Source organism: Trachinotus anak, unplaced genomic scaffold (assembly GCF_046630095.1).
Source record: "Trachinotus anak isolate AG129_WGS33_773 ecotype Australia unplaced genomic scaffold, CSIRO_AGI_Tana_v1 ptg000017l, whole genome shotgun sequence".
Taxonomy (NCBI): Eukaryota; Metazoa; Chordata; class Actinopteri; order Carangiformes; family Carangidae; genus Trachinotus; species Trachinotus anak.
This window is the reverse complement of record NW_027273868.1, coordinates 2,691,687-2,715,377: the sequence shown is the minus strand read 5'-3', so window position 1 is coordinate 2,715,377 and position 23,691 is coordinate 2,691,687. Positions and strand designations below refer to the sequence as shown.

The 23,691-nt window shown below is 39.6% G+C and overlaps 2 protein-coding genes across 5 annotated transcripts in view; one reads left to right on the top strand and one right to left on the bottom strand.

Moving 5' to 3' along the window:
- The window catches only part of LOC139634776 (TANK-binding kinase 1-binding protein 1-like), a 29,534-nt gene extending 25,472 nt beyond the window's left edge, over positions 1-4,062 (bottom strand). Inside the window, exon 1 of one of the 3 annotated variants that reach the window (XM_071501422.1) lies at positions 3,951-4,062. Coding sequence is in view for 2 of the 3 variants with exons in the window: in XM_071501421.1 (XP_071357522.1) it covers positions 3,951-4,024 (74 nt within the window). In the remaining variant the exon portion in view is untranslated. The remainder of the gene's footprint in view (positions 1-3,950) is intronic. The other 2 variants (XM_071501421.1, XM_071501420.1) reach the window with 2 other exon arrangements.
- Positions 4,063-7,321: 3,259 nt separating this feature from the next.
- Positions 7,322-20,957, top strand: LOC139634773 (pyruvate dehydrogenase (acetyl-transferring) kinase isozyme 2, mitochondrial-like). 2 transcript variants are annotated; one of them, XM_071501416.1, is made up of 11 exons: positions 7,325-7,555; positions 9,581-9,722; positions 13,691-13,762; positions 13,920-14,107; positions 14,275-14,364; positions 15,321-15,398; positions 15,497-15,573; positions 17,183-17,281; positions 18,199-18,309; positions 18,391-18,504; positions 19,445-20,957. In XM_071501416.1, the coding sequence occupies exons 1-11, from the start codon at positions 7,438-7,440 to the stop codon at positions 19,586-19,588; spliced, it is 1,233 nt and encodes a 410-aa protein (XP_071357517.1). In that variant the 5' UTR covers positions 7,325-7,437; the 3' UTR covers positions 19,589-20,957. The 2 variants fall into 2 exon arrangements, with proteins under 2 accessions (XP_071357518.1, XP_071357517.1); XM_071501417.1 differs by lacking the exons at positions 15,321-15,398; positions 15,497-15,573; positions 17,183-17,281; ... (1 more) ...; positions 18,391-18,504; positions 19,445-20,957 and adding an exon at positions 14,887-15,044 and having other exon boundaries at positions 7,322-7,555.
- Positions 20,958-23,691: the final 2,734 nt, after the last annotated feature.

Genomic DNA, 23,691 nt, shown 5'->3' with positions numbered 1-23,691 from the left:
ACATACAGGCAGAAACTAAAACTGTGTAAACCTGTTGTTTACAAGAACCTCCAAGAACCTCCAATTGCACCAATCACCAAAACAAATTCTTTGTATGTGGAAACATACTTGGCAACAAAACTGATTCTGATTCTGATTCTGAAAGCATCAAAGCACTCAGTCCACAGAAAAATGCACACAGCCTGTATTCAGAAACTGAGCCGTAACTTTGTGATGTCACAACAAAGCAGTCACTGCTCTCAGCTATGCCCCAAGCCCTGCCCAACCTGACTGAATAGCCAACCTTGCAGGATTTGGTTTCTCTGACTGTTTACTGGAAATCTGCTATATTTTTATTCAATCACTCAGAAAATAGTCAGCCAATCAATCAGTGAGCCATTCACTGGCCTGACCTGTTGTTGCCAGAGCCCAAGAAAGAAGTGAGGAGATGTAAAACATTGAGATGGTTTTTGGTACTTCAAACCACAAATATATTTTCTTATGGATATCAACACTACAAGTAAAACAGCAGAAAGGAATTTTTAATGAACAGCGATAGCCAGGGTCAGGAACAACGATTTTGGTCCCACAGCGCAACAAAATTAGATGTTCATGAGATTCACTGAATAGCTGACATCTTGGAGGAAAGATAATGTGTTTGTCTCTTATGGTTCAAAAAGACAAATATCAATTCCTGAGTTTGGGTCGCTAGGTTTGTAACTCTGCTTCACATAAACAAAAAAAAAACAAAAAAAAACACACTGGCGCTGACCAACAACCAGTCCTACCCTCATAGATGTGTTGCCAAGTCACTGCATCATGGCTAAAATCTTGTCTTAACAGTAGAAAATATATGGTCATCTTTTGAAAATAGACAGTGTTTGACAGTGTTGGATCAATGAGCAAAACCTACGGTTTGCTAGATAATATTTAAACACAAAGTAATTCATCAATCTCATTGATCAGGGATATAATGGTCACTTATCAGGCTCAGTTATGAATGTAAAAACTGCTCAATGAGGTTCAGTTATCCAACATCGTGAGTGACACTAACTGAATTGTGGAATATTGCGGAACAGACCAACACACAGAGTACACAAAATGACTAACAGAGAGTCAGTTGATCAACCTGTGTTGGCTAGGAGGTCACAGCACAAAGTCAGCTACCTGACTCTTAACTAATCACGGATGTGGTCAGAGAGCAGACCAAGTCACTGACGAAGTGACAGGAGACACAAAGCAGATGGGGATAAAGAAAGCAGATTTGGGCTCTGTGGTCCATGATTTAGTCTGGTACTGTGCGATCTGTGTCATTGCATATATAACATTGGTTAATACTGAAGCCAAACCTGAGGAGGACCTGGCTAGTCTGGAGGTATAGGTTACCATGGTAACATTTACATTTACTCATCTGATGCTTTTGACCTTTTATCTAAGGTGACTTACAATGGTTATGTTAGTCCTACTTAAACCGTTTCTTCTGTAACAGAATTTCTTGAAAATAAAGGAATTATTGAACTACATGTGGTTTAACTAATAATCCTGTTTTATGTGACACTCAACACTACAGTGGACAGCTATTCAAAAGCCAATTTCTTGTGTACATGGGTTACAATGGTGTAGCTTTTTATCAGTTACAACAGAGGGCACACCTTCAGAACATCATAAGTAGCCACCTAGTGACAAGCAAATGTTTTTCTGAAACCCCAACATCAAATAGCTGATGGAATGTCAGGTATACCAAGCACCTCAGGAATAGCTGCCCAGTCCTTATATAGAAGAAGAGTCTTGCAGGTAAACAAAATTATGATGATGGCAAGTAACATCTTAGGAAGAGTATTATTGTCATATTGATTCAGTACAAGCAGAAAATTACAATTAATCAAGTGTCCACTAAAGTGGACATCATGCATTGCTGATCATATTTCAGCCATCTACAAATCATGTTTTACTACAACTTTATTGAAGTGGAAATACTTTGTCTATAGTACCATTTTGTCAGTAAATCATTTCCTATCTGTAACTTTCAGGTTGTTTGCAACCAAATCAATGTTTTGCTCTAATTAGGTCCATTGTATGACTAACATTTGATCATCATATTTTGTTCAATTCAATTCAGTTCAATTAAATTTTATTTGTATAGCACCAAATCATAAAATATTTAATCTCAAGGCACTTTGCAGGAGATACCCAACAGTTTCCACAATGAACAAGCACTTGGCGACAACGGAAAGGAAAAACTCCCTTTAACAGGAAGAAACCTCCAACAGTTTAGCCCTGGAAACCACTGGCCCCAGCTTACTGAAAACAAAAAATTCAAACAAATGTTGCTACATGCACACACACAAAAAACAAGTATATTTGCATGCAGTGTCTTGTGGCTTTGTGTCCTCTGTACTTTGTCAATTATCAATTTTCATTTTTTTTTATTTAGTAGATAGAACCAAGGAACTGATGTACATTTGAAGAAAACCAAAGGAAAAAGCAAATTGCTGAATATTATTTGAGGATTTTTGTAGCCTCAGAGACATTATTACATGGGCAAAGCTAAACACTATTAAATAAAGAGCATCCTAACAATTTGACTTACTGTAGTTTAGGCTTTTCCAAGAGCAGTTAAGATTAAAATGTTTTTAATGTTTTTAAAAAGTTTTGGTTTACAGTAATAACATGACATTTTGTGTTCACTGTTATTACAAAAAAATACATGTAGACTAAAAAAAGTGTAAAATCATTTTTCATACCCAATGCAGAATAAAAACACAGGAAAAAGTCCTGATATGGGCTTTCATAATTCATCTATGAAAGGGTTGTGGTCAAAACTGCAAAAACAAATGTAACTTCTTTGAGGTAAAAGTTGGGTGATAGCTCAGGTGCCTGGGTGATAATGGCACTGAAGGTAAACAAAATATAGCTGGATTAACCACTATGCTCAGGGGCATAAACTAGTTCCTTCCACAGTCTATGCATTGTGTACAGTTTGCATCCAGTCACCTCTAAGTAACAGCACACTCAGCGGACTACACATAGCTATTTCATTTTTATTTCACCAGAAGCTCCAGATACAAACCAGTAGGTAGGTTTACTGCCTGCCATCACATTTGAGATATAAATAACCGATGAGGTTTAAAACACACAGAAGCTCATTGAACATCTTTACTGCTGTCCTGAAGCCATTTCCAGAACCTTCAAACACTCTTCTGGATGAAAAAATATTCTTTGTGTTGCACATTTTTAATTCATTTTACGAGTTGCAACTATAGTTTATTTCTTATCCAGGCAGCCAGAAATGACATGTCTCTGCTCCTTATGTAAAACACAAACAAAATATTATCGAGTTATTTTGTATGAAATTATATAAGATTGGAAAAGAAACATGTAGGCAACCAACATATAGGTACCAATAGCCTATATCTTGTTTGGTGTTAGTGATGTGGTTCTTGTGTTAAATCGACAACACCTGAAGGCAACACTCTATATATCAAGCCTTGCCACTCAGTAAGTATGACCTCGTTCTGTATGTTACAGTCAAGACTCAAATTAGAAGAAGCCACGGTAAAAAAAAAAAACAAAAAAAAAACTGCACCTTAATCCTCCTATAATATTACCCTTGTGCCACATGGCGCATCTGTGGTATTGGATAGACCTTCCATCAACCTCATCGAGCTTGGTGATATTTTTCCTCTTTCAAATTCTCAGTGTGGTTTTATATGTCTGCTATCCTTCTAATGTTCATTACAACGTCATTGCAGAGCCTTTTCCCGACAGGATCCACCGCTGCGCAAACAAACATCCCCGACTGACCCGCTTAGAAACGCTGACATCTTACTTCAACCGGTGAACTAGGCTTTAGCAGAGATAGCCGTAGCACCGACAGATAGCAGGAAGATATCAGCGATTCACACACAATGAGAAGTTGCAGAAAGGACAAAATACGACCACGACATCGAGGACGACACCGGTTTACTTACGTCTTTGTAGAAAAGCCATGGAGATGATGGTGTTGATATTGCTGAGGAGGGTCGACATGATTGGAGTCTGACATCAGCAGTGGATGCTGTCGGTGTGTACCTCCCCCTCCTCTCCTTTGACCATAACCGAGAAGGGGAGGGTGAAAGAAAATATTATTTTAATGAGAGGATAAGCAGCTTTTGTTAGTTCAATTTACTACTGTCTGGTACTAAAGAAGATTCATTCAGAGAAACATATATTTTCACACATATTAAGACCCTGTTTGTCGCAGAATAACAATGTATTTGCAGATTAACATTAGGTACCAATACAGAAATGTATATATGACATATATGTTGACATATATATATAAATGACACATATATGATATATACAGTGCATACATCCTCAGGATATATGAAGATATAAGCTTATAACATATATCAAATAGCATAATAACAAAATTTGCATAGGTACATACATGTTGTGGCTGGAGCCAATCCAAGCTGACATTGGGCAAGGGCAGGGCACACCCTGTACAGGATGCCAGTCTATCACAGGGCTGACATACAAAGACAAACAACCATTCACACTCACATTAATGCCTACAGGCAATTTAGAATCTCCAATTAACCTGATGTGCATGTCTTTGGACTGTGGGAGGAAGCTCTAGTATCCGCAGGGAACCCACACAGACGCAGGGAGAACATGCAAACTCCACATGGAAAGGTCAGGCCCAGGTTTCAAGCCTAGAACAGACATTGTCAACTGTGTCGTGTAACCGAAGCATCATTCATATTATGTTATATAACGTATTCAGATATAATAAACTGTCCATTTTTTCAAGACCGATATTGTTTGTTTTCTTTTATCATCATCCTTTCTTTAGTATAAACCTGATGATAAGCATTTGTCAAATTGATGGTGGAGGACACTGTGGCCCACCACATTTCAGATAAAAGATCATCCATGTTGTTTAGCTCACATAAATCCACACACATCCTCACTGCACTGTTGTGTGACTACAGGGGGCGATATCCCCGGAGATGCATCAATCCTCTCTATCACATCCATTTTCGGTAGCATGTCCAATTCCGCAGACAGCTTGTTTAATGAGGAGCAGAAGCCTTTGCACCTTTTGCCGAACATGCCAGCCACCTTCCCTGACTTTTACATGAACAAAACCTTTAGCAACATATAGTATAGATGGAACATCACTGAAGTGTTCTCTGTAGAGGTGTTTGGGAATAATGGACACACCAGAGCCCGTATCCAACACTAACTCCACAGGACAGGGAGCTGACTTTGCATTTATGGTCACTGGAACAGAGCTTGCAGGAGGTAATTGAGGTAACTAAAACAGAGCTTGCAAGTTTGTTTCTTCGGGGCAAAAGTTTATGTTATGTGGGGCATGTTTAAAATAAGAAGGAAAAGTGGCCAAGGAGCAATTAATATATGATAAGACACAAGGACTGACAGGGGTCAATATGTCTTTGAGGAGTTCAGAGGGCGTAGTATCAGGCTGGGAGGAGGATTTGATATCAGAGCCAGTGGGGCTATCCTTCGCTGACTCAGGACTAGTGGGTGAATATATTAGAGGTGGTGGTAATTCAATGCACATTCAGTAACCTTAAATAAAAATTTTGAGTTATGGGCATTTCTGTAACTCAATCTAGAAAAATAGGCTGATCTCGCCTCTGATATGTGAACTTTTTTAGATGTCAAGGGAGACTTAGTACCCTTCCAATTACATTGAGCTTTACTGCATTCTACCTTGAGGGCCCAAGATTGCTCATTGAGCCATGAAGAAGCATTTGTTGTCCTTCTGAGTTTGAGAAGAGCAATATGGTCAAGGCAATGAGGCAGATGTTGTTGAAAGAATAAGCCAAAGCATTAGGGCTCCACAGAATTTACAGGCAGAATCAGCAGTTAGGACAGGTGACAGGGCTGTAGCACAATGCTTACTAGTATGTGGAGATAAAGGAACACAAAAACTGGAACCCAAAACACTCAAAAGAACACTTCTATGGATGAAAGCAGTGCCAGGGGAGCAGGGGTGGTAAAAATGAGAAAAGTTATCAGGCGTAGCCTTAATTAAGAAGACAGTATCATTTGGAGTGAGCCAAGTCTCAGTAGCCATAAGAAAGTCTGGGTAACTTGAGGTTATAGGAATAACTTTAAGAGGGAAATATTACTTCACAGGGCCCCCTTTTTTGGTCAGAAAAACCTTCAGACATGAAGTGTATGTGTCTATGAATATGTATGTATGAATGGGTGAATGTGGCATTCCACTTGTGTCCACAAAGTCAGGTCCACTTGTGCCCACAGAGCGTGCCATTGCTTCCTGACATCCTCCCTCTCAGATGTGCATAACTCGGAATGTTTTCCGAGTGATCGAGTTGAAATATAGCAGAAGAGAAACCAAATCTTGCAAGGTTGGACTGAGGGTCAAGTTGGGCTAGACTTTAGGAATGGCTTAGGGTGGTGACTGCTTTGTTGTGACATTACAAGTCCTGACAACTAATTTCAAGGTGCAGTTTCTGTGTGCATTTCTCTGTGGACTGAGTGCTTTGGTACTTTATACAATATGGGACCTTTAAGAGTAAAAGGTATATTGATCATAACCCTGTATTTGAAGACTGCCTAGTGTTCAGTCTCCAAAACTATGTTCTAAGGCTGAAATTATTTCACTATTAGAACCAGAAGAACTGGCTCAATATGACAATGTATGATTTGTTCATGTGTGAGAGCAAAAACTATACAACATCAAAATGCTATTTTAGTTTATTACTAGTAACATATAATATTGATGTTGCTCCCCAATTTCTGCCTTTTCACACAAATATGTGTTAATATTTTGCTTTGGTATTACAAAAAGAGCAAGGACATATGTTATTTCTGGCTACCTGGGAAAATCTTTTGTAACATGCAACTTGTGTTTCTATTTATATCATTAAGGATGGGGTAAATAACAGAAACACTTCTCTGCAATACAACTGCAGTGCCAACTGCACCACAAACTACATATTCCAAAATGTGGAGTCTTTACCAGCTTTGACAAAATCTGAATTTTGTACTCATCCTGACTGGATTTATTAATAAGACAGAATTAGTTAGTCAGCTAGGTGTATATAATAAATTGCTGAGTGTATTCGATAGAAAGTTGTTATTTTTACTAGAGTAATGTAGTCTTACATGTAATGGAAATTGTGTTCCTGTTTCAACAGTTTGTCTTCATGTGACTGCAGCACACATGGTGACAGTCCAGTGCTGTTTGTCAGACGGAAGAAACGTTACGTAACAAACACTGTGACCGGGTCACGAACGCACGCGCGCAGCTCCTGATTTACTGTCTTCCTAGAGTACAAGGAGTCCCCGCCCACCGCGCACTGCCATTGGATGATGTCGTCTGCTAAATATGAGTCTCGCCTGCCGAACAGCAGGGGAAAACATATGTTCAACGTTTTAAATTCTGCAACTTGACTGTTGAGGAAGACGAGTTGAAAGATGAAATTTGTTCGGTCTCTCATGAAGGCTGCGGCTCTGACCAACGTGCCCAAACACATCGATCATTTCTCCAAGTTCTCCCCTTCTCCCCTGTCAATGAAGCAGTTCTTGGACTTTGGTGAGTGCGTCGTGTTTGTTATCCGTGTGCTTAAAATTTGCCTATTTCTTTATTTGTTAGTTTTACTATTATTTTATTGATTATATTTGTTTCAAGTTCAAATGTATTTTACATACATGTTCTATTTGAATATGAATAAGATTTAGCAAGAAGCATTACATCTGACCTCAGTGAAACCTGACCTCAGTGAAACCTGACCTCAGTGAAATCCAAGCCTCACTGGCTTGTATTTCTGACTGTCTGACCACATCACTGAAGAAAAACAAGCGCTCAGCTACATTTGACCTCTCACGTCTCAGTCATGATGTTTGTGGGAGTAACATTGTTGCTGCTGAGGTTTCAATTGGTACTGATGACGATAATGACAATGAAGTATAGTCTGAATTTGTTTCTTTCTTGTTGTATGCTGCTATTGTTTTTATATTTTTGTTTAAAGCTGCGCATTTCATTGAAATAGCATTATGGCCAAGTGCCACATCCAAATCGCGGGAGCTGCAATTTTTTTCATAACGGTAAAATGTGTCACAACAGACCATAAATAAGCATTGTTGTGCAATTCCCCAGTGTACAAATCATGTTCTCCAGATGTGAGGGAACAAGCTTGCTTGTTTGGTACAAGGCCAAACAAAAATCACATCATCATCATTTTTATATTTTTCCAGTAAAAATGAAATATAAAAACTTCCAATTAAAATAGTGCATATCACAATATCTGCAAAAATATTTATTTTATTTTATTTTATTTTATATTATGATATAATAGTATAATTATTAGTAGAAAACCAAAAATACAGCTAAAAGATCATTGGACTTTCATTCATATGATGGCCAAAAACATGAGTTTGGATGAATGCAAATTCATAATAACTTAAAAGTTGCTTCAGCTGCCCTGAAATGCCAAAAAATATGTAATAAATAAATATATTCAACCTTCAATGTTTAAATTTGGGTAAACTAGTTGTACATATGGTGGCTCTGAGAGCTCAACGCGCTGTAACATAAGAAAACATATTGACAAAACACAAGCAAATTCAAAAACATCATCATCAATTTGACAACACATATGCCACAAATACTCACAACACAACCAAATACTCAAACACACTTTTCATTAAAAATCTCAAGCACTAAACAACAAGGCTGCAGTTGAAAAGTCTTTTTTGCTTAGGTTCCTAACTGGATGAAATGACCTGGAAGTATCTAGGCAGCAGCCATCATAAGAGCTTGATAAGGTGAGGAGCTCTAATGCTTCCTATCTGATCACCTTTAGCTTAGTGTATAGTGTGTATTCCTTTCGTTATCTTATTTCAAAAATTCAGTCCTGTTTGTTTTTGTGGTTTGGAAAGGAGTATTTATCGTCCATGTGTTATAAATAATGATGGTTAAAAAAAAAAAAACGTGGTGGAAAGTTCACTGATTCTCTCCACATCACCATTGTCTTTTCCTAAGTCCTTATAAATTCTCCTTTACATCTTTCCTTGACCTCATGATGTTTTCCATTAAGGTCAAGGAAAAATGGTTAGGAAAGGATATTATTTTAATGTTTCGACTGCAGCCCAACTGTGTCCCAACCAGGTTCATAACTTTTTTGTCTTCCCTGGAAACACTTCCGTTGTTGTCTGTGCTGCTCACAGCGCATTTCTGTTGGTTGTGTCTTTGCAGCACTTTTTTTTTTTTTGTCAAATTGATGAAGGTATTTTTAGACTTTGTGTTTTGTCTATTTGCACTGTCATATATACCAATTTAAAGAAAATCATTTGAAGTGAAGACTTAGCCCCCCCCAACCCCTCACCACTCCAATAATCTTTGCACAGTCACTTAGTCATGTTGTAATTTTTTTGTTGTGATTTGATCAGGAATTGCAGTAATTAATCAGTTAATTCTTGTAATTGCCAGACAAAGCCAATACATTTACCTTAGTAATTTCACCTTAGGTTTACCTTGAGTTCAGATTATGTAAACTAGCAATAACTTGTTTGTAACCTTGTACACTGATTTATAATTGAATTCTGTCCTGTCCTTCAGGTTCAATCAATGCCTGTGAGCGCACGTCGTTTGTCTTCCTTCGTCAGGAGCTTCCTGTCCGTTTGTCCAACATAATGAAGGAGATCAACCTGCTGCCGGACTGGCTACTGGCCACACCCTCTGTCCAGCTGGTCCAGACCTGGTGAGAAATGGCGGTGGACTACTGAATACTGAATGACTGAATGATTAGTAGAATACCTTGACTTACTGGTGACTGATTTACTGACTGACTTTACATATCACTGCTGTCTGGCAAGGAACTGTCATAGAGCATATTACTCAAGTAAAAATATTTTTTAAATTTTTATTTCCAAAAGGAGCTGATTATAAAACACCCTTGAAGTAAATAATAAGATCATTACGCTGATGCCTCACACTTTGAAACACTTGCAAAACTCGTTCATACCCTTAATTTTTTTAGTCCCTCATAAGTGTTGCAAAGTTTTTAATCCAACTGCAGGCTGACAGTACACTGTAGGCCACTGTAGGGAGGGTGGCTGAACTTTGTCCCATTTCCTCCTCTAACCCCCGCCTTTCTTCCTCTTCATGTTCCTCCTACTTGTTGTTGCAGCTGGAGGGAGCAGTATGTTCAGAACAGCAGCCTCACTGCTGAGTGACAAAGTGATTAAGTCAAACTTAAGCATTATTCGTGAGAAAATAGTGTAACTATGTCCTAAAAAATTGACCTCAGTTAATTAAATGAGTCAAAATCCTTGAAATTTAAAAACAAGACTAGGTCAAACCCTTGTATATAGCAGGACCGTGTGCATGTTTTTTTGTTTCTGTTGTTAGACAATGGAACAAGTATGAAATAGTGACTGAAACATGGCCCATTAAGACTATATGTTAACTTCCAAGCCATTTCCTGCTCTGCTGCTGCTAAAATCCAGATTTGATAACTATAACATCATCTGACAACATCACCGAACACATCAACTTAAGACTAAAACTGTGCTGTGGTTTCAGCTATATTTACTTGTCTCCCAGTCAGAGAGAAAGTTAGAAGCAGCAGAATATGTTTCTTATTCTGTCTCTCACACAGCGCACAGCGTCTGTCTGCTGCTCCACCTCTCTGCCACTTACTGAACAGAAAAACATATAAGTTGCTAGATTTGACACTTCATGTTTAAAAAAAAAAAATCTAAATCTATACTAATGTGCTAAGTTGGTAACACGGCAGGCTGTAAATGCCTCCTGTAAACTGATTGTGCCAATTCATTTTGAAAGACCAACAGCCAATGGGAAAACCCCAACTCACAAATGTGGCAATAGGCTGACCAACATATGATCACTGAACTCTGTCAGTCAGTCATGAACATTCACAATCATAGGGCTGGCCCTGCTGTTGTGGTCCAGCTAAAAATGGGGGACTGGGGCAAGCAGAGTGAATAATAAGACAAATTACAGATGGTCTGCAGTGCAGTGGTTAACCAAGATGTACACTGATCCTAATGTGACTCAAACAGAGTGCCGCAGGGATGACGTATTTTTGTAGGCCAACCCCAGTGTTGGCATCTGCAAAGTTAGTAAGTTCATCTTACAAAGTTAGTGTTGGTTTTATTTGCAAAGTGCAAGTATAAACATGGCTTCATCAGGTAGGAAACTGAGACAGGCTGAGACACCACACTGACGCAATTTGGGTCTTAGCAACAGATTCAACAACTTTGAGAATGCTCATATACAATAAATCAGAATCAGAATCAGAATCAGAATCAGAATCAGAATCAGAATCAGTTTTATTGCCAAGTATGTTTTCACATACAAGGAATTTTTTCTGGTGATTGGTGCAATTGATCAGCAACAGTGGGGCTCTCTAGCCTTGTTGATAAGGCTAATAGCAGATGGGAAGAAGCTATTTTTGTGGCGAGAGGTTTTGGTCCTGAAGGACCGCAGCCTCCTGCCAGAGGGGAGTGTCTCAAAGAGTTTGTGTCCAGGGTGGGAGGAGTCAGCTACAATCTTCCCTGCACGCCTCAGAGTCCTTGAGGCGTACAGGTCCTGGAGGGACGGAAGATTGCAGCCAATCACCTTCTCAGCAGAGTGGATGATACGCTGCAGTCTGTTATTGTCCCTCTCCGTGGCAGCAGCGTACCAGATGGTGATGGAGGAGGTGAGGATGGACTCAATGATGGAGGTGTAGAAGTTCACCATCATAGTCCTTGGCAGGTTGAACTTCTTCAATTGCCTCAGGAAATACATCCTCTGCTGAGCTTTCTTGATGAGGGAGCTGATGTTCAGCACTTGAGATCCTGTGTGATGGTGGTTCCCAAGAAGCGAAAATGCTCCACGGTAGCCACGGGGGAGTCACACAGGGAGATGGGGGTGGGTGGGGCTGGGCTCTTCCTGAAGTCCACTATCATTTCCACTGTCTTCAGAGCGTTTAGCTCTAGGTTGTTCTGCCTGCACCAGGTCACCAGACGCTCAGTCTCCCACCTGTAGGCAGACTCATCGCCATCAGAGATGAGTCCAATGAGAGTGGTGTCGTCTGCAAACTTCAGGAGCTTGACAGACTGATGGCTGGAGGTGCAGGTGTTGGTGTACAGGGAGAAGAGCAGAGGAGAAAGAACGCAGCCTTGTGGGGATCCAGTGCTGATGGTCTGGGAGTCAGACACATGTTTTCCTAGCTTCACGTGCTGCCTCCTGTCAGACAGGAAGTCGGTGATCCACCTGCAGGTGGAGTCAGGCACGCTCAGCTGGGGGAGCTTGTCCTGCAGCAGAGCCGGGATGATGGTGTTGAAGGCAGAGCTGAAGTCCACAAACAGGATCCTGGCATAGGTCCCTGAGGAGTCCAGGTGCTGGAGGATGAAGTGGAGAGCCATGTTGACGGCGTCATCTACAGACCTGTGTAGGCGAACTGCAGGGGGTCCAGGAGTGGGACAGTGATGGATTTGAGATGGGACAGGACAAGGCGCTCAAATGATTTCATGACCACAGAGGTCAGGGCAATGGGTCTGTAGTCATTTAGTCCTGTGGGCCTTGGTTTTTTGGGGACAGGGATGATGGTGGAGGATTTGAAGCAGGCTGGCACGTGGCAGGTCTCCAGTGAGGTGTTGAAGATGTCCGTGAACACTGGAGACAGCTGATCAGCACAGTGCTTCGGGGATGATGGAGAGACAGAGTCAGGACCGGCTGCTTTTAAAGCCATTATAAATTATAAAAGCCAGCTTTTATAATTTTTTAAGTATGATGTAGTAAGTAACGTGTCTAAAATGTAGATAATTAGCTACCTAGTTACAAAATGACATTAGCAGTGCATTGTTTCCCTTTCTGTACAAGGCTTGCCAGCAAGCTGAGGTGCAATATGAGACATGGTTTCAGGCTTGTAGATAGATAGAAAAGCATAAGTATGTATGGTAGTTCTTTTTTCTTCCTTCTCTTCACAAAGAAAAGCAACAGCGTTCGTAATGACATGAAACCAAAAAATATACAATACAAAGTTCCTTGCAAACCTTTTGGGTTTCAGATTTTGTTTGCACAGAAGACAACCCATGATTAACAGAGCATGCTGTAACTCAGTGGTTCCCAACCTGCCACTGTGGAGACTGTGGAGCTTCCTTCATGTTTCCCCTGGCTTTCAGTTCAGTTCTGAATGCTCAATCATTAACATCGAAATGAAAAGTGCTCTGCGAACGCATTATTTGGCCTCCGTATTGTTATAGCCTCCAATGTGGGCTGCAAATGGTTTTGAGATTAGTTGGTAAAGGTTGGGAAGTGCTGCTCTAACAAGAAAAGCATGCTACTGACCGTCCATTAGTCTCTAATAACAAACAGCAAGCAGGACTAACTGATTAGCAGGTGACTGGCTGCTCATGATCTGCTGGGATGTGGGTCGTGTCAGGAAACAGGAGTCACGTTTGAATTATTCTCTTGAATTATGTCCAACACACGTGTGTACATGTCAGAACTGGTGATGGATGACAGTGTTTACATTTTCTTCTCTGTCTCCTCCACTCCCCCTCTGTCTTGCTCTCCCACTAGAATTTACCAATGATACCATGTGTAGTGAGGTTAATATGTGTACTTACGTGTTTACCGTGCTGTGGCTACTACTATCCCCCGTGACAGCAGACATGCCAGATAGTCAGGGTCTCTTCTGTGTTTGTGTTCTCTCAGGTACATCCAGAGCCTGATGGAGATCCTTGAGTTTCTGGACAAGAACCCTGATGACCAGAGGGTCCTTGAGACGTGAGTACAACACAAGGCAGGGCAGAACTGGAAAGGGTAACATTGCTTTCACTTTCTTCTAATCTAACCTAACCTCTACCATCTTCCTCTCCTCCTGTCCTTTCCCTCCTTTCTTCTTTCTGTTTCTTCTTTCCCTTTCTTCCCCCTCCAATCCCAGGTTTGTGGAGGTCTTGGAGGCCATCAGGAACCGGCACAATGAGGTGGTCCCCACCATGGCTCAGGGAGTCATCGAGTACAAAGACGCCTTTGGCCGACACGACGCAGTCACTGACCACAACATCCAGTACTTCCTGGACCGCTTCTACACCAGCCGCATCTCCATCCGCATGCTCGTTAACCAGCATAGTAAACTGAAAGACACACACTCAAAGTATCAGCCTCTGCCCCCAACCTAACACATAGACATACTGGGGTTTCAGCCATGTTCACTTCAAATTGTTATAATCACACCTGGCCATGCAAACAGAAATCAGTGATAGTAACTGATTTCCTCTTCCTTTACTCTCTTGCAGCTCTTGTCTTCAACGGCAACACAAACCCTGCCCATCCCAACACCATTGGCTGTATTGACTCCACGTGTGATGTGACAGAGGTTGTGCGAGGTAAGGAGAGAGAGGGAGAGGGGGGGGTTGTCATAGGTGGTTTTGGCCAGTGGATTAGATTTAGACAGGTACAATACCTGATTCTTGTCCTCCACTGACTGTTGACTGTATGCTTTAATTTGGAGACATTAAACTACTTATTTCACAAATTATTTCACCTTAACCCTGTAATGCCTGACCCCAGAAATAATGGGCAGAAAATTCTGATTTCTTGAATCTGGAACCTTTATTTGGCCCTTTCACAAAATTTCAAAAAAAAAAATTACAAAAAATTATTTGCATATAGGTTTTTCCAAATTTTATACACAATTTTACTACATACTAAAATGCAAAAAAATATGTAATTATAACTTGCTTCAACAGACTAAGTGTTCATGTTAGAATATTACTAAAAATTTTAAAGAAAATGTCACTGGAAAATCGTAAAAATCGCAATTTTCTTTACCTTGATCCAGTGAGTTGGGAACTATCTGAAGGTGGCCAACTTGGATTGTCCCATGTACTGTGTTTGAATTGTTGTAGTGATAAAGGTATCCACCAGGGGTTGGAAGACAAGTACCAGATTGGATACAAGAGGGTTTTGAGTGAAGTTTTTACCATGAGGTGATGCAATAGGTCTCACAAATGCTTGTATCAAATTTGATGCATTTGGCATTATAGGGTTAATTAAAATTGTATGCTATGTAAACATTTGTCTTGTTTATTTGCATTAAATTTTGAAGTCCTTTGTTAGTTTTCTGAATTTAAACATCGATTTGAACATAACAACGTAGCCTTCAGTTTTAATTAGTAGTAGTTTTAATTCATTTTCGCAAGGTTCAACACACTACATCACTTATCGTACTAACACTGATGATAACCCTGCATTTATCACATCTGTTCATCTTTATGTCTGTTTTATCATCTCCATACAGGGCAAAGAGGCAAAGTTGATTATTCTTTCTCTTTCTCTCTAGATGCCTATGAAAGTGCTAAGTTGCTGTGTGAGCAGTATTACCTGGGAGCACCAGAACTGGAGCTGAGGCAGATGAACAGTGAGACACACACAACACTGTGATAGTTGTCGATGTGATATGTGTGTCTACAGAGCTTTTTTTTTTTTAACAGAGTTATTTTTTTTCCTCTTTCCTAGCAAACAGCATCAGAGAGCCCATCCAGATTTCATACATCCCATCTCACCTGTACCACATGCTCTTTGAACTCTTCAAGGTAATGATATCAAGGCATCTGGATGCAAAACAATAATAATAAAACATCGCTGAACTGCTAAAATACACATTAATCGATTATTAACTTTGTGTTGTGAAAACTAAAAAATGACTGTTTTCATTTTTACAATACCCTTTTATACCAAAATTAGCAGGTATAAACAGGTTTTTTTTTTTAAATTAATGGAAACCCAAGGAAACAAGGTGATGAACTCCTTTTACACTGCTTTGCCCTTATACACACAACTTCAGGTCATCACATGCAGTTACACACACACACAGACACAGGCACAGATGCAGGGGAGAAAGAGTTAGCTGCTCGCTGCTGTGTAGACTGGTAAAATGGATCTGTCATGTCTCATACCCTGGTTGATGGTCCTGTAAAGTGTCAGCGTCTCCGTGTGAGACAACTCCTGTCTATTTTTTGAAACATATTATATTCTGTCATCCCCAACCACACAGTGTAGCTGTGGTGTTTCTGTTCAACATCACCGTGCTGGGCAGGTGACAGGTCTGTTTACAGCATCTGCTGCAGAGCCATTTGACCCAGGTGTGAATGCTTTACTACCACGACAGTGAAAGAAAGCCTCATATTTAAGATGCTGGAAACAACAAATCTTTGGCATTTCTGCTCACAAAATGAAAACACTTACGAAAATAGTTGATTTTCTGTTGATCAACTAATTGATCAATTGACTAATCGTTGCAGTTCTACACTTACAACATACAATTGAAGTCAGACGTTTACATACACTTTGTTAGTATATGGAAGCATTGCCTTTAAATTGTTTAATTGGGCCAAACACCACAGGTAGCTTTCTACAGCTCCACAATAAGTTGCTGAATCTTGGTCCATTCCTCCTGACAGAACTGATGGAACAGAGTCAGGTTTGCAGCCCACATACACACCTTTTCAAGGCTGTGCACAAATGACCTTGACCTTGTGCACTTGAGCTATTTTGCCAGAACTTCTGCTAAATGCTTGGGGTCATTGTCTATTTGGAAGACCCATTTGCAACTAAGCTCTAACTTGCTGACTGATGTCTTGAGGTATTGCTTCAATATATCCACATAATTTTCCTTCATCATAATGCCATCTGTTTTGTGAAGTGCACTAAACAGTTACTCTTTCAAGGGCCACACCAGTGATTGAATATTGCAGTTCCATTAAGTTGGGGTGCTTGATTGAGACAGATAAAAAAAGAGGTTAGAATTGAAGCAGTAGAGATATATCCTGACTGTGACACTTCAGAATACTGCCTCATTGACATCTCTGCACTACCTCTCAAACAGTACTCAAGTACCCAACCAGTGAAATATTACAGTACCTATGAGCTTCAACACCTGTTGCTATGGAGAAGCAATCAACCCAATTTCACTGCTCAGGCATATTAACAAACACTTGATTGAAACACTAAATTGATCCAAAATGAGTTCATATTCAAAAAGGAGATTTACTGATATAAGCAGTTCAGTGAACTTTGAACTTCCTTATCATCTAGTAGTTATCTACCTTTTCATAAAATGTCAATTTGGCTCAATTGTGCAGTTTGGGTCCCACCCTACTGGCTACCCAGCAGCTAACAAGCGTCCCTGTGTCCTCGCTGTAGAATGCTATGAGAGCAACCATTGAGAACCATGAGGCCAGCAGGACCCTCCCACCGATCAAAGTTATGGTCACCCTTGGTGGAGAAGACCTGTCAATCAAGGTGGGTAACTCCTCTGCCAAATGCAGAAACTCTTGAATCACAATCTGTTTAAAGTGGCAAGAGACAACTTTTCCCACCCAAGTGTTTCCAAGTGGTTTTAATGTTTCTGCTGCTGACACAAAATCTGATTATAATATATTTCATCACAGTGCATTTTAGAAAGGCCACCACCATAAAACATGTCCTTCGTTTTGATTATGAAACAGAAAATGAATCATTGGTTCTGGTAGTTAGTGGTAATGTTAGCAACATGGCAACTGCTGCCTGGCTTTGCCTTCTTTGCCTTCTCTGACAGCAGGGCTCTGTTTTTTTTAAGGTCTGCCAAGTTGGCAACACTGCAGGCTGTAAATGCCCCCCTAATAGAAACTGTTTGTGCCAATTCAATTTGTAGTATGTTACACATATGTACATATGTACAGCCTTGTAAAGAGATCCGTGATCTCAATGGGACAAATCTGTTTAAATAAAGGTTAAATTTAAAAAAAATCACGTATACATGGTAATTATTTTATGTAAGAATTGTTCTGAAAAGAAAAAGAGAAGGTTTTCTTCTTGTCCCCATTCAGAAATAATGCGCTTCACCCTTTGCCCCATTGCTCTTGTTACTCAGTTGCTCTGTCCAGCTGCCTTATTAAGTCATACACACACCCTCATTATTATCAAAGAATCATAATCTGCTGGCACATGCATTAATATTTAGACAGGATTAACTCGGCACACTGATAGCTGAAACCTTTGCTCTGCTCATTAACTGGCGATGTTACATCTTTGTGTTTTATGCTGGCATAGTAACAAAACTGAAGATTTTCTCTGTGCCTTTTCATAATGATTAAAGACTGTTAAGGGTTTCTTTTGCCTCCATCATGGTGCTGAGCCCTCACTGCTGTGTCCTCTCCATAATGTTTATTTCTATCCAGATGAGTGACAGAGGAGGTGGCGTTCCTTTCAGGAAGACAGACTGTCTGTTTAGCTACATGTACTCTACAGCACCCAGACCCTCCATAGGAGACAAACACAGAGCCCCACTGGTGAACAAATCCCACACAAAAATACACATTCAAACACAATATTATTACATGAGAAGAACTAATGCGTGTATTTGTGTGTAGGCTGGGTTTGGCTATGGTCTACCCATCTCTCGGCTCTACGCTCGCTACTTCCAGGGAGACTTACAGCTCTACTCTATGGAGGGTTATGGCACTGATGCTGTAATTCACCTGAAGGTAATACATACAGATACAAACAGGTTTGCACCAACATATTGCCTGATATATGGAGGACGGCCTGATTGGCTTCTAAGATAAGGGTGCCATTCTCTAAATATGGCTAATCCTAACATGTTAGCCAGACAAGGTATTCAGTAAATTTTTAGCCAGCTAACTTAATTCTTCAAATGCATCTGGAGGACTTTGTTACCTTGAATAACAGTATCCTCGTATTTTGAAATAAAGGGAACAGCGTATTTTTCCAAGTTACTGACCAGTTCATTTTAAGTTGATAAACTTTTGCACATTTTATGTACACAATGAGTTGTATGGGAGGACTCTCACTTCTGTATAATAAATGTGTAGCTTGAGCCAGCAGCTTATCTTAGGTGGAGTCTCTACTGGGTGCCTGGCAACCATTTGGTGACGACAAGAGTCACTGTCCGGGACAAAGACATATATCTGGCACTTAACCCAAAATATTTTCTTTATACTTTACACTTCTGTGTTTTCATACATATATAAATTAGTTAGATATTTAGTGTTAGGGGTCCTTGAAGGCAGATTTTGTTAACTAGCTGATCTGTTTTCTGCCTTTATGCTAAGGTAATCAGCTGCTGACTCCAGGTACAACTTTATTTTTCATCTATCTAGTTTTTAGTAACATATGAGACTATGCACTTAACAAATATCCTCTTTCAGTAAAGTTGTACCTGTTATTCAAACAGATTTAAAAGATTTTAGTGTTTTAAAACTTTTTAAAATCATCTTCAAAATAAAAATGTATGGCTAATTTTTCCGTTGGTCTTTTAGTTATTGTCAGTTAGTTTGGATGTCAAAATCAAGCTAACTAGGTTAGCCATGTGCAAGAACAAGGCCGAAGTCTAGAGTGAGTAAGATCAAGATGTTGTAAGTCCAAAGAACATACTTCATTAAAGTCTATTCTCTGTGTCTCAAGGCATTGTCTACAGACTCTGTGGAGAGGCTGCCGGTTTTTAACAAGACTGCTCTGCGTCACTACAAGCTGAGTTTGGAGGCAGACGATTGGTGCATTCCCTCGAAAGAGCCATTGGACCTGGCCATTTACCGTGCTGCCAAGTGATTCAGTCATGACCCAATATGACTGACACAAAACATTTACAAACTGACCATAAAGTGTCCTTTAAAGGCAGGGCATTGTGGGACCAGAATTATTAGCCTGGCAGTGGACTTAACCCCCCCCGTTAAGTTACCAAATGTGGCCAGGGAGATGAAAGCACTGACATCCTGCTTGTCCAGGAATTTTATTGTTTAGAGTGAGCACCTTCTTTCTCTATCTCCTCCTGCTGTAAGAAGAAAGAGAAAAAGGAGGTTGACCCTCTGCGTCAAGACGGTGGATAGTCAAAGAGGCAATGGTGGAATATAGAAAGAGAGAAAGAGAGAGAGAAAATAAGAGATAGTGAGATGACATTGTCATGAGTAATATTGTGACTGTGTTTTAAAAACCAGCAATTAATCAATCAAATCCAATGCGGGCTTATTTGTTAAGAGCTACACAGCTGTCAATCTACATTGAATAATGATAAATTGCTGGTAAGAGACGGAGACAGCTCTTCTCTGTAGCTTAAGCTTATGTTAGGCACGCAGAAAAACAGAGCATTGCTTCACAGCCACGGATACTGGACATCCAAACTTAAAACTTTTACAATGAAGCTCAAAACAATAGTACTTAAAAATTTTGGCAGTTCTGGCAACTGTATCTGGTATGTCTGTCACTGAGAGCTAGCTGCTAGCTAGAAGAGCCCTGAAAATTATCAGCTAGATAGTTTATATCAATAAAGACACAAGACAATGTACCCTCTCTATTTTATTTGACATCAAAATTTTGCAGACGGTACAGCGCAGAGCAAATTAACCTCACAATACCCCCTTTCATGCAGAGAGGATGATGCAGTTTCTCAAAGCCAGCAGCTGCAGACAGCAAAACTCTCAAATCTCCTGATACTATAGCTAACATCAGCAACACATCTTGGCAAAATAGAAAGTAAGCCAAATGTCCATGGGCAAGTAATTTGGTTTGGATGCACATATATGACATTGGTACCTGCTTGCTAAGTGACTAGTTGGAGTTAGCTATCAAAGGCATTAGCGAATAGGACAAAACAATACTGACTTATAGGCTCTGTGAAATATAGCAAAACTAATGTTGCCCACCTACATACAAGGAACAGAACATCCTCTGGATCTGTCTTCATGCCAAAATATTCATAAAGTTTTTAAAGTAAACATCTGACAGAATGGGTCAAAGGGCTTTTATACTTCTCAGCTGCAGTAAGACATGCAGATGAAAAAGACTTTTTGACATCAGTCTAGGACAAAAAACAGCACACATCTTCCAGCTTGTTATTAACCCAAGGAAAAACACATATACTATTCACAGATTCAGTGTGTGTGTGACCTAGATACTGGTTTACTGTATTTAGTACTTTGAAGTGCCTGCTGTATTGTAAATTTGAAGTTGAAGGACTTGTATTTTTTATAAAGAAAGGTTTAAAAAATAAATTGGAGGACTTGTATTTTTTTATAAAGAAAGGTTTAAAAGATAAATCATTCTGAAATTAGTTCATCCTTCAGCTTCATTATTATTGTTGTTGGTTATATATTGTGTGATGAATGTTTGTGTTTGCTCTAAAGAAGTTGGGTGGACTGTTGCAGTTAGAGTTACTGTGTGTGTCTCACAAGCCAAGAACTGTGCAGAGGAAAGCAATAAACCTGAACGCACACTGAATTATATAACACACCAATGGGAACATGCACAATAATTAGCGTGTGTTTGTGTGGATAACCTGGAGTAGCTCACAACCCAGGGTCAGTACAGGGACTTTGGCCACCATGCAGGGTGTATTTGCTGGGTCATCAGTTAACACGCAGTGAGCGTGTGTTTGTCTGAACATTAGAAAGAGTGAATTCATAAATGAGTGATTGGACACACATTTTGGCAACAGCTATGGTCCCGTTGAACAGCAAGAAAGCTGTAAAGATTACAGGTGTAAATTAAATTATAGCAGGTCAATATCTACTCCAATCAGGCAGTGTTAGGTTATGTCCACACTTACACGTTTTTGTTTTAAAATACATTCCTATTGGTACGTTTTCCCCTGGTGTCCACACTACTGTGGAATTTTCAAGTCCAAAAAACAGGCTTTTGGAAATACTGCTGGCCCAGTTTTAGTTTAAAACTTCAGGGTTGTAGTTTGGAGGGGCAAAAACTGAGACATTGGGAAACGATGATGATGACACCCACAGTTGCTCCCTGATTGGGTCCTGATCAGCCTTGAGCACCAGTGGTGAATACAACACAGAGAACGAAATACAAGCATTACTGACCTTATTGCTTTTTCTAGCAGCTGTTGTGCAGTGAAATTCTGGATTTTAATACTACATCTGTCTTTGCTGATTTTTTCACCAAAATTGTATCGTCAGCCCACTTGAAATCTTTCACGGCCCACAAGTGTGCCTTGGCCCACGGGTTTGGAACCACTGATGTAGGCTATGTAGTTAAAATGGTCTGGACATATTTAAAACATATTAGTCTGGTTGTAGCCTTAGTGTAAGGATGAATTTGGTATTATTCTAAAACAATCCCACAAAAAGTTCAATAACAATGTGTTATTTGGTTATTTATTTAGTGCCTAGCCTGGTTCCTTAAGTTAAAATGTCTGTCACTTTTGTCATCTGTTATAATTCAACTATGGAACTATAGTTGGAACACAACAATATTGGCCAATTTGATACCTCTCTGGTATGCACTTCTGACACAAACCACTTGGGGCAGCTGGCATTGATATAGCAGCCCAGGCTTGTAGTATTGGCATCCACCATGCCAAAGTTACAAAGAAAACATTCTCAGAAACTTAACTTAAATAATTAAAATGGGCAGTCATAATATAAATTCATAACAATTGTTGCATTATCTGGGAGAGCTCTGTGTCTATGTTGTGTTACCCTCATTACATACATTAAAGGATATCATCTAGATTAACTAGAATTACTGCCTTGCCATTGTATGACTCTCGGGCTAGGATCACAACACAATCAACCTACCTATAAATTGGGGTTTAGGATATAATATGGACATTATTAATATCTTCATTTTTATAGGCTACTACTTAGTGAGAAAAATATAACTTCAATATCATAATTTATATGTTCATTTAATGTGGTGTGGTAAAAGCCCACTAGCAGTATTAGAGCACATAGAATTTTGAACAGACTGGAGGAAAAACGAATTTGGGTTCTTGTAATTGAGTTCAATGTTAACTGTTTAAGATCTTTTCTGGTTACTGATGAGAGTGTTAGTCCAGCCAAATTGTGCTGTGAATTATATTTTACATTGTGAATATCATTTTTAAAAATGTAATTTTATATTTGTCCAGTCATGAACAGACTGTGGATTAGAATGGTTTCTTCTTAAACACGTTTGTGTTCATAAAGAAAATGCAACTGGATGAAAACACACATATGTTATGTGCGTCTTGTTTGAAGTGTTCTGCTGTAACAAAACACGACCATTAATATGGATAAGAACAATACAATGATTGGTGTCATAATTGTAACTTAGATGAAGATTTGGTTTACTTCGTTTTTCTTGTCACTGTATGTAATGGTGATGATGTTTCTAATTGACCTCAAAAGTTGTTTGGCTTTTCTGTACTGACATTTACTGTTACGTATTGGTGATCATGGACGGTACTAAACTTAGTATGAAACGGCCCCAGGGCTAAATTATTGAAGACCGTAGTATCGAGAATCTTGGATTTTGTCAGTTCTGCTCTTGGTACTGGAGAAATTAATAAAATTGATTTCCTATTTAGTGTTACTACATAAAAGTTTTCTCACATATTTTATCTCACTGACACCGTTCACGATTGAGATGTTTATCTATGATGCATTTTCTCTATTGCCAATCCAGCAGAGAGATCTATCTCTCTCTCTGGAGCTGACCTTGTAGCACACACACACACACACACACACACACACACACACACACACACACACACACACACACACACACACACACACAGACCCTGTTCTTAGTGATATGGAAGGAACTAAACGTTTAAGTGTGGCTAAGTCTTAAGCAATGTAAGGGTGGAAACGGCAATCTCTCGAAACATCTTACAAAAGTCCATCACAAACACACAAACAAAGCAGAGAAATAACAAT